General features: G+C 45.7%; 1 protein-coding gene and 1 pseudogene across 2 annotated transcripts; one reads left to right on the forward strand and one right to left on the reverse strand.

Moving 5' to 3' along the window:
• Positions 1–2,911: 2,911 nt before the first annotated feature.
• LOC147458927 (uncharacterized) lies at positions 2,912–6,926 on the forward strand. 2 transcript variants are annotated; one of them, XM_086510344.1, is made up of 5 exons: positions 2,912–4,690; positions 4,846–5,802; positions 6,046–6,227; positions 6,440–6,684; positions 6,846–6,926. In XM_086510344.1, the coding sequence occupies exons 1-4, from the start codon at positions 4,054–4,056 to the stop codon at positions 6,641–6,643; spliced, it is 1,980 nt and encodes a 659-aa protein (XP_086366470.1). In that variant the 5' UTR covers positions 2,912–4,053; the 3' UTR covers positions 6,644–6,684; positions 6,846–6,926. The 2 variants fall into 2 exon arrangements, with proteins under 2 accessions (XP_086366470.1, XP_086366469.1); XM_086510343.1 differs by having other exon boundaries at positions 2,919–4,690; positions 6,440–6,926.
• A 123-nt stretch (positions 6,927–7,049) lies between these two features.
• LOC147458928 (uncharacterized) lies at positions 7,050–10,478 on the reverse strand (annotated as a pseudogene).
• Positions 10,479–11,305: the final 827 nt, after the last annotated feature.

An 11,305-nucleotide genomic window follows, 5' to 3' on the forward strand; every position in this document is an offset into this window, starting at 1 on the left:
CTCTTCTCTCTCTCTCTCTCTCTCTCTCTCTCTCTCTCTCTCTCTCTCTCTCTCTCTCTGTGCCAGTGTAGCACTCCGCTCTAGGAGGTGCACCCGCACGTGATCTCTCGCTCTCCATCTCTCTATGTTTGTGTAAAGCTTTGATTTCATGCTTCTGCGACTCTCCAGGTATGTTGATTTTTTTCTTTATTCGTGGTAGTATCTAGTTTTGATCTATTTTGCAAGCTTGCCACTCTTCCGGATGTAGCATATTGGAGCACACATATCATCATTCAATCGTTGAACATCATCTCCTTCAACAAATAGATTGGAAAGATTTTATCAAATTCCACTCTAATGGTATCACATGTACTTTGATTGTAAGAGACAAGACTAATAAAGAACATGCTAGCTGCCATACCACGCTGGCACTCTAAATTAACAAAATCATGGTTGTCTCTATTCTCCACCAAAATACTCTAACTCGTCTAAATTAAAGGTATATCTACCACCTAGGCAATATGGAGATATTGCAAGCACAAAATCATCTAAGTAGTCTTCCTTTATAGTTCTCCGTCAACACCGCTATTAAGTTGAATAGATGCATTAGCATTTTTCCTTCAAAACCATAACAACAAAATTCTAGTCATTGTCGTGGGTGACTTCAACATTCATGTTTGCATTCAAAACACTTCCTATAATCACTTTTCCATAGTGGTAGAGAAATTCAGCTTGGGGCAACTAATAAAAGATGTTACAAGTATCCATGGATCTTCATTCGATCATGTCTAGGCCAACTCCACAATCCGCAACTACGAAATAGGAACAAACTTCATATACTAGTCAGATCACTATGTAGTAGAGATTGTGCGTTTCTTCCACCCACCCTTAGCATTGCCGTTCCATGATCCCATATCCTTGTGTAGGCCACCATGAATTTTTACTTTGTTTTTTTGGCATCATCATGTGTTTAGTGCACTTTTCACTTTTTGGCTTTCTCGAACAAGCTTAGTAAAGAAGAGAATTAGACATACATATGAATATTATTGGCTTGTTGAAACAAGCCCCGAAGGAGAAGCATGAAAGGCCATTAATCTCTTAGTGCTTGACATGTGTCCCTCAAGTGGGGTTTCAAAAATAGAGATAGGAAGGAAATCATTTCAGATTTTGGAAGTTTGGATTTTCACTTTAAGAGCTACCTTCCAAAGTTCCATTCACTTTTTTGAATTTTGTCATCGCTTCTCTTTCTTTATCCTTAGAAGAAAACATATTCCTAAAACACAACCTTCCTTTTTAAGGCTCCTCCAAATGAATGAGAAACTAATATTTGTGATCATGTTTTTTCAAAATTTCTACCATCTTCTAAGGTATATCTTATTTTCTTATGTTGTTTGTAAAATATATTTTCTTATATCTTTGAACTTTTTTCCTTCTCCCTTCACTTATAGCTAGAGTTGTTTTAAAAGAGAAAATTCATCATTCAAAAGAAAAAGAGAGACATGCATGTTTTAACATGGCTAATTGATCTATACCCAATTGCTTTTCAAAATTGGGGAGGCCTACTTGATCTTTGTAGGTCACCTTGTTATTTTTGTATTTCAAAGACTACCTTTGCATGTGAACTTGTGAAGCATTGAAGATTTTGTTAAATATAGATCAATTCCTTTATTTAAGAGCCCCATGCCCAACTTTTCATTTTCTTGTGTTAAAATGCCAATTACATGGCTTTCAGCTCGTCGCTAAGTAAGATAAAATCGCCTAACAAAAACTAGAGGTTGCACATTAGCAACTTAGCAACACTCTCAAGGGGTTTGAACCAATCTTTCCACTAGTTGCCATCGCTTATACTATGGCACTTTGCCAAGAGCTCTTGGGATTGAATTTACCATATCTAAATTTTGATTAACCTCAAAACAATCCCAATAATGTGGAATTAATACCAAAACTTCCACAAAATACTAGTTATGTGAGCCTTGTAAACAAAGGTCACTAGAAGTTTATAACTTCATTCTTTGATGACATCTCTCCCATCCAAGGTCCAAGTGGAGTGATTTAAGGTTGAAAATGGGGCACCTCAGAGTGTCCTTTTTTTCCTCTTTTGCAATTAGTCAAATCTCTTGGGAAGAGACTTGAAAGGGCAGAGAAACAATAGAATAGGGAGCGTTATAGGAGGTTGTTAGACAAAGGTGTACGTTTAAAATGTGGGCTTTTAAAAGGAAGAGAAACTTCAAAGGGGGGGAAATTATAGGGAATGTGGGTATACTAGGAAGGTCCTGAGGGCAATTGGAGGGGAGGGAATAAAGAATGGAAAGGGGGCACTTAAATTGTGCTGAGTTGTCATGTTGGAGGGGAGACCATCGCATGGAAGGGAGAGCGGGCAGGTGCCTGGAGAGCAAGAATTCTGTAATGGATCGCGGCCATTGTCCCCATCACTGCCACTACCGAAGGTTAGAAAATGCGCAAGCCTTCTTTAAGGTCCAGCAAAAGCAAGCACGCGCGCGCGCTGGAGAAAAAGAGAAAACAAAGTCCCCTCCCCCTCCCCTTGTTTTAAAGAAGGGGGAGGGCGTCGAGGCCGGGAGAGGTGTCCGCCCGCCACGTCACCCAGCACTACCGTGAGAGGAAGATTCCACCTAACCACCCGCCCGCCCTCTTGTTGGCCGCCCGCCTCCCTCTCTCTCTCTCTCTCGTCTTTTCACACGGCACGAGGCGGACGAAAGCGCAATTATTAATTTCATAAGCTTTAGCTTATAATTCTAATTATTAGGCTATGATTAAAGTGCGGTAAACATTTTGCGCGGGGTAGTACAGCAACGTCCCCTCCGCTCGAGGTCTCTCTCTCTCCCCCCCCCCTTCTCTCTCTTGTGTGTGTCCTGAAATCCTCTCTCTCTCTCTCTTAATTCCTCGAATCCTCTCCGCAGCTTCTCCTTCTCTCTCTCTCTCTCTCTCTTAATTCCTCGAATCCTCTCCGCAGCTTCTCCTTCTCTCTCTCTCTCTCTCTCTCTCTCTCTCTCTCTTTCCTCTCTTCGAAGCTTCGTCCCCCCTCTCTCTGCGCGCTCGTGTTACCACTTACTACCATATTGCTTGAGTGCAAGGCTGCGCAACATAATCACCCGCTTGAGCTCCTCTGGCAGCAGAATCCAGATGCCCCTGTCTCTCTCTCTCTCTCTCTCTCTCTCTCTCTCTGTTTAAAGCGCCTTACTAGACCTTAGAAGTTAGTACTCACCACGTCATGTTTTTGTTACTCAAGCACCCCTCCCTTCCCTAACTTTCATGAAGTGTTTTTGAAACACCAGCACGCCATCGCCATACCAGCAGACGCACACACCTGCACAGTGCAGACGTTGCTGCTCAGTCACAGGCAGTGGCAGCAGCAGGAGCAGGAGCAGCACAGCAGCTGCAAGAAAGCCCTTGCTGTGTTAGTGACCTCATCTCCCTCAACATTTAATCACGCAGCGCTGAAATTGAGCAAAGCCTAAAAAAGTCAGCGGGGCATTAGCAGCCGTTAGATGGAGGGGTGATACAGCAGGGGCCGTTGGATGGAGCAGGGAATGGCCCGTACTCTGCAGGTACTAGTGCGAGCAAGCGGCCTGCTGAGAGTGGAAAGCAGGCGGTGCACAGATCAGCAGGGCGGAGGGGGCGCTGCTACGGGCGGGCAGAGCTCACACAATTAGCACAGGGTCACACACAATCTGTCTCTGTCTTCTCTCTCTCTCTCTCTAAAATGTTATAAGTACTGTGTACACCTCCGCCTCGAGTGGTGTAACAGGATACTTGACGCCACACATGTATACACGTATAATTGAGTGTGCGCCTGGATATCCCCCTGAGCGCTCCACTGCGCCAGCCACCATTTCTCACTGTAAGCGCGTTGCTTCTGCACCGAAAGGGGCCCCTGCCAGCTGCACGTATAAAACGTTCTCCCTCTGTTTCTGCTGCTTACCTTAACCCCACCTCATGTGCCGACGTATCATACACTGCCACGCCGCGGCAACCGGCTCTCTCAGCAAATTCTTTTGTCTACTTCTGGCTTTGATCTTTGCAGGCGCCTACAGCTTGCTATAGTTGAATGAAGCCATGTTTCCTCATAGAGGAAGCGGCAATATACCTGATCAGCCTGACCCTAATTACAATCCTCCTTTAACTAGTGCTGCAGCGCAAAGCCATAGCCAGCAGGGGCCAACTCCTTCCTCCTCCACTTCTACCGGCACAGCTAGCGCCATGAGTACCGTCCCTTCAGAAAACCCCAGCCTCAACGTCTATTTGCAGCATCATCATCACGAAAGGCCGCCTCAACAGCCAAAGTTGAGCAACCTGCAGCAATGGTCTTATCTCTCGCCCTACGTCGGCGCCGCTGGAGAATCGGCCCCTACAGAAGGAGCATCAAGGTATAGCGCGATGGCGTCGTACATGCAGCCGCCTCCTACTCTAAGCAGAGAAGAAGCCCAACAGCTACTTGCGGCGCAGCATCCATCTCTCAGTGCTGCCGCTCAAAACGCAGTGCCGTTGTCTATGATGCCAACGCACATGCAGGAGCAGTTTTACAACGAGCAGCTTCTACGTTCGGCTTTAATGAGAGGGAGATCAATACAGGGGGGAGGAAGCGAGCCCAGATCGATGTATGATAGTCTTCAACAGATGCAGAGCACGACGGGTTCTGGGAGTTCCTCTGTGCTGACTCGTACTTTGGAGAGCATTGGGCGAGCAGCCTCAAGTAAGCCGCAATGCAGCAAAGTTACTGACTAGATTATCTGCTTCCATAACAATAATTATAAGTTGCTCCTAGCGGCAGATTTTTTAACGAAGCTTGAGTCGTGCATATACTGTCTCATTTTGATTATGTGAAAATAATGGACGTAATTAATGCAGGTGAGGGAGCTACAGCAGCACGTTATGAGGAGACATGCACTCCTCGACCCAGATGGTGCCCCACTCAGGAACAGATTCAGATCCTTGAATCAATCTTCAACTCTGGCACCACTACTCCCACTCGCGACATGATCGTCGACATCGCCGCGCAGCTCCGCAAGTATGGCACCATTGCTGAGGCCAATGTCTTCTACTGGTTTCAAAACCGCAAGGCTCGCGCCAAGCGCAAGTTGCAGCCTCCGCCAACATCATCATTGCATGGTGCAGCACAGTCACCTCCTATTTCCGGTGCCGCAGGGACGGCCATCCCAGATCGCAGCAGCACGGCGCATAGTTTCACCTCAGCTAGTCACATGCAGAATGTTGCATCCCAACATATAAGTCATGAGCATGCCCCACAATCCAAAAGTAGGAGGCTCTCCCTCAAGCATGCCTCTGCCTCTTCACCCACAAGCTCCTCTTCCCCTGACCATCACCAGTATGTGCCAGCTTCTATAGGCGGCCCTACATCATCCTCTCCATTACTGCAGCAGCAATCAACATCCATCAACAAGCCAATTGCACACCAAGAGAGTACACTACTTGTTGCAAACCGCGGTGTAACATCGTCCGCTCCAGCCCTACCTCATACAGATCAGCCTATAAGCTATAACCCCTGGCCATATAGTCATCTTGAAAGGCAACCAGCTCAAGAAGAAACATCAGATGTGCATGCTCATGCGGCTATGCCAGCTTCTAGTGTGTATCCACATTCACTTTTGCAAAAGCATGGCGGTCTCCCCGGAGAGACGCAAATTGCAACAATACAGAAGCTTCTTGAGTATCCAAGAATTTCACTATCCCTTGCCCCACCGACAGATCAACCATCCTCTCAAGGGTTGAGCCATCCACAACCTGCCGGGCTTGGCTACAACACATCTTATTCTGATCATCACTTTTTGCATGCTGTAAGCAAAGGTAATATAGCCCTATAATGCACAACATATTTTACTGTGATTATGAACTTTTGCATGACTTTTTTGCCTGAATCAGCCTTATGCTTTCCGGAAATGGTACTAAGTACCCATGTGTGTATGTCTATAGAAATGAGCTAGTATTGTGTAAATGGTGATTGTGAGTGCCTTTATTAGAGCATTGAAATGACCTTTTTGAATATGAAAAGATGGACAATGACTTGCAAGCCACCTGCATGAAAAACAGGAATCGTAGTTATCAACCCACAGCCTGGTGCATTGGGAGGAGATCCAATTATTGGTGCTAGCAATACCATGAGCTCAGTAGTTTTCTCTCAGCTTGGCCCAAGTGGTGGCAGGCAGGTGGAGGATCTCAGCTGCGCCGCAGCCAACGAGCTCAGCCATCTGCAATCTCATCAGCTTCCTCAGGTAGCTGACAATTGATGGAATATAGTATTAGTTTTGGAGTGACAAAAGCTCTATATTTTCTCTTCAGTTTTATTTTCACAATGTATGTGTAAATATAATTATTTGCATGCGACAGAGCATCAATTGAGTCATAAATACTTGATTTGTGGTTGTGATTAATGATGGTAATATGATTTGTGGTTGTGAGCAATATGATGGTAATGTCCTTGCAGTCTTCTGTGCCCGTTGCTAGGCCAGCAGACTACCAGGCAGGATCGGCGAGGATGCCGTTGACATCTGCAGCGCAATCAGGAGCATCAGCATTAATGGCAGGGGCAGATCAAGAGCAACTTCAGATGTGGGAAGATTTGGATTCATGTGGGAACCCATGGAATGCAGCTGTTGGACAAGGCGGCCAGGGACACCACCAGTCCTGACACACACATGACATTAATCAATGGCGAGATTCAGTTAATCAGTAGGATATTCTCTCTTACATATTATATATTCTGATCTTGAGGAGGAGTAGCCCATAATTTGTTGACCTTGTTTTTGGGATGGACTGCAGTCTCATGCATGCTTCAAACACAGAGCAACAATTCCTTTTATAATTATATTAATCACCTGCCTGTGTTTCAGGCCTGTATGATGAATTGCATGGCGCAAAAGGGGTAATCATAACTTGTTTCGACCGGAATAAAACAAATATACATCTCTCTCTCTCTCTCTCTCTCTCCCTCCCTCCCCCCCCCTTCCTTTCAGAGGTTTCAGAGGAAGTTGGATATGTATCTTTCTAAGGTGGCATGAAGCCATTGTGGCGTGTTTGTGAGGCTCGGCTAATTTGTAGCGCAGATTAGGCGGCATGCATGAGAGAGAGAGAGAGAGAGAGAGAGAGAGAGCACGCAGAGGCGTGGGCAAGAAGGCGATTATTCATTAACTACCAGAGAGGTTGTTATATACACAAGGATGAGGTAGTTACAAGTCACTTGCATTGGGATGCGAACCGTTGTGCTGACTCAGGTGATGACTGTGTGATGACATGGATTATTAATCGTCCAACACGCCCCCGTAAGACATGTCTGTCATACAAAGGGCATGCATGTGTAAAGTGTGTGATTCAATCTACATGCTTTGGGTAGATACAATATGCTTATGCAATTATGCAAGTTCCAGATAGCATCTTGGTGTGACTACCAAGGTCTTTAACTTGGATCAAGATTCTCCTTCATTAGATTGTTGAGGTCCCACTTCTTAATGAAGAAGATTAGCAGCTCTGATTGCTGCTTTGGTTGAGCTTTGAAAGGCTTCTTCAGGCTCACTCCATGAGTGATTTCATGAGCTTGTAAACCACATATTCGCCCCTGCAAGCGAAATGAAAATACGAATCCATCTTGAGACGTGTGAGTCGATGTCGAGGGTAAGACTTGAAGCACAAGCATACTAGAGTGAGAGTTGGTAGGGAGCAATGGCCTACCATGAGAAGCTTCACCTCCTGGATCAAAGTTGATTGGTATCCATGGAAGCAGAGATTTGCCTGGTACTCAAAATACAGTAGCAGCAGCTTGAGAGTCCGTGTGGAAGAGGCTCTTAATGGGTAAAGGGTGGAAATGATGCTCAGGGGAAAGAGGAACAACAATATAAGCATCAAATAAATCCAATTTGGATATTGGATTGGAAGAAGCATCCAAGGTAGCTTGAAGGAGATCAGTTGGAGTAGCGTTCAGAGAAGTCTCATCATAGCAAGGCATTGTAGGGACACTTGCACTTCCTGTATGCCCAATATGAGCCTTGAAAGAAGTGTTTGGGAAAGCAAGAAGCACTTCGATGGTGGCAGCATCATCTTCAGCTGCAACAAACTTCAATGGTGGCGTAGAGTTTGCAGCATAGAAAGAGGCTCCAAGGGCTGGATCAAATTGGTGTTTGGGGCTAGCGAAAGGGACAATTTATGCAGGATCATCGACGTGAGGATTGGAATGCCTCAACCGGATGGTAGCAACGGGGCAGCCTTGACAGAATGTAGGCATGGCTGCCTCGAGAGCAAGTTGTTGAGAGGCTTCAGGAGCATGACTTGCAGCTTGATGGGTAGCAACTTCAAGGGGCCGGGCATGGATGGATTTAACCAAAGCAGGTTCTTCAGCAGCAAGGCTCTCAAGGAAGGCTTGAATGGCGGTGTCATCCGCATCCGCGTCATCATCCATGAGCGGCTGTGTGTGCAGAGGGACAACCTTCAGAACTTGCACACATGGCTCTACCAACTGCAAAATTGGGAGCGATAAGAGCGGGGTTTGCTGGCTGTGTAGCATCAGGTTTATGGTGTGTTGAAAGGGTACAAACGCCCAATGGAGGCTTTATGTGGGCATGTGAGGGATTGCCACAGAAATAGTGGGCTTCCTGAGAGGCAAGCTTGGGCGCCAGTTGGCATGTATATTGCCGCCCTTGTATGGAAGAGGGTATGACCGAAGTGGCAGTTTTGGGTTCTTGGAGGGCACTGAGCACACATGGGGCCTCATTGCAAGAGTACAATGTTGCAGCAGGTGCAGGATTCTGGCCATTGATGGGTTGTGAATGACCAAGTGGCTTCTGGATAGAGGAAGCGAGGTTCGCAACAATGGCCATGGTTGCTATGATGGCTACACTTGCAGTAACTGCGGCAGCAAGGGTATCCTTCTCAGAAGCATTGAGGGCTGTGCCGGAAGCCATGAGTGAGGCAAAGGAAGATAGTGGATCTTCTGCTTCGTGGCCACAACAACTACAGGACAAGGTTGAACGCATGGCAAGGCTGGGTGCTGCCTTAGCATCGCATGCGCCAACGGCGAGATTGGGTGCAGCATGAGCATGGCATGCTGGCTGGGCAACGCCAGAAAGAGATGGGGCTTGGGAAGGTTGAACCACAGCAGGGTCTGCATTAATAGCAACTGCAGGGGTGGCAGCAACATCTGCTTCTGTGGCATGGTCGTCATCTACATGAGAGTCTTCGTCAGCAGGGTCGTCTTCTGCACAGCAGGGTTTGCATCCAAGTTCCCAAGGAAAATTTCAACGATGGTAGCATCACCATCAGGCCGGGTTGGAAGTGCAGCGCTTTTCCACAGCAGGAGTTGCGAAGTAGGAGGCATGGCGTGCTTGCCCCAGGGCAGCGAGGAGAGCCAGCCATGAGGCTCTTCGCCATAGCTGCAAGGTATGCGGAGAAGGCATATTGGTGGGGTTTGGGATAGGGCAGCCAGGGTCGCCTGCTACGATGATACCATGTGAAAGAAAAAGGGAGAGAGAGAGAGAGAGAGAGCACGCAGAGGCATGGGCAAGAAGGCGATTATTCATTAACTACCAAAGAGGTTGTTATATACACAAGGATGAGGTAGTTACAAGTCACGTGCATTGGGATGCGAACCGTTGTGCTGACTCAGGTGATGATTGTGTGATGACATGGATTATTAATCGTCCAACAATGAAGCCTGTTTTTGAGAGAGAGAGAGAGAGAGAGAGAGAGAGAGAGAGGAAGAAAAAGAAGAAGAAAAAATGGCGTGGATGCAATCCTTCAAAGATTTATCTAACGAATCTTAATGAACTAATTAGCACCAGGTTCTGCTTCCCTTCACTACTTAAATAGGGGTTGGATGTCTTCACAGGCCCAAAGAGTAGAGGTCCCATGGAGTGGCTATATTTTTGTCTTGGGGTAAAGGGGGGCAATAGAGGGACATTCAATTTGAATGATCTCAATTATTTGATAGGATTGATAATTTTCAATGAAATTGATACCAAAAGATAGATCATATCAAGCTCTTGCCATTCCCAATGACATCTCAATCATAATTTCCATATATTTTGGTACTATTTTCCATTTACTTTTAAGGAGTCTTGTATTGGATGGAGCCAATTGATCTAACCAATTGTGCATTCGTGCTTCCTATCACAGACATTGCAAAAAATGTCTACAAAGGCGTAGGGTGAACTGGAGAGCCTAGAATTCACAGTTGCTTGTGAGATGAGCATGAACACACTGAACCCGCCCTTATAAGGGTAACATGCTCGGTTCCCTTGTCCACTCGTTGACTCGGGTTGTAGTGGTTATCAAGCACATGTTGAACATATGAACTTACATTTGCCTCTCTCTACTTGTGTCCCTCTTTTTTGGATGTAGTGATTTTCAGGTTCTTGATTACGGTGTTTCCACCCTCCATTCTGATCGAGGGTGAGTGGAAGTATATATTCGAGGAACTCAAAGCAATTATAGAGAATCATGAGATAAAAAACTAATGTATAGTGTCTTATATCTATCAACAAAGTCGTGGTGTTGAGAGAAAAACAAGTCACTTATGGAAATGGCATGATTTATGATCAAAAGCTAACCCTTGCCATATATTTACATTATGGCAGCTTGAGGCTATCATGTGCCTTGTGTATGTATAGTGTGTACGTGTATCTCCTCTCAATAAAAATTAAAGAGTATTGTATATAATTTTCAATTATAAAAATGAAGAGAAAGAAAGAGAGAGAAAGAGAGAAAGAGAGAGGGGGGAGAAGGAGGCGGGGGATATAAGGCCCGGTCCAGAAGCTATGATGAAAATGCTTTCCACATGGGCGTTTAAGTTGCGTGGCAAAAGCCTATTTGCTGCAGTAGATATCATCTTCCTCCGTGTCTGCCATTTTTCTTCCGGCACCCCCCCCCCCCCCCCCCCCTCTCGGAAGAGCTGTTGGCCTCTCTCTACCTCTCTCTGTTTTTCGCTCTTCTTCCTCCAACACCGTTTAGACGAGGCGGCGGTAGACGTGCAGAAATTCTTTCTTCCTCCAGCCTCGTCTGAACCCAGCCTAAGATTACCCTTGTTTACAACTAAAATAATCATTGTCAATTGATTAACATAATTGAGCATATTCTCGATCAAGAGAGAAAGAGTAGGGAGAGAGAGGTGAATGGATTACAAGATCAAAAAACTTCATAACTGCAAAATGTTTATGAATCATCTTCCAAAAGATCTCTACATGAAGCATCATGCAATTCTAAGTCCATGGCTCCTAAATCAATAAAGAGAGAAACGGAATTTTTGTTTGTGGATGCATTGCCAGCTTCATCATCTTCGAGTTCGTCATCCTCCATCTTCATCATC

The sequence above is a fragment of the Adiantum capillus-veneris genome, chromosome 4 (assembly GCF_014529385.1).
Source record: "Adiantum capillus-veneris isolate H3 chromosome 4, ASM1452938v2, whole genome shotgun sequence".
Taxonomy (NCBI): domain Eukaryota; kingdom Viridiplantae; phylum Streptophyta; class Polypodiopsida; order Polypodiales; family Pteridaceae; genus Adiantum; species Adiantum capillus-veneris.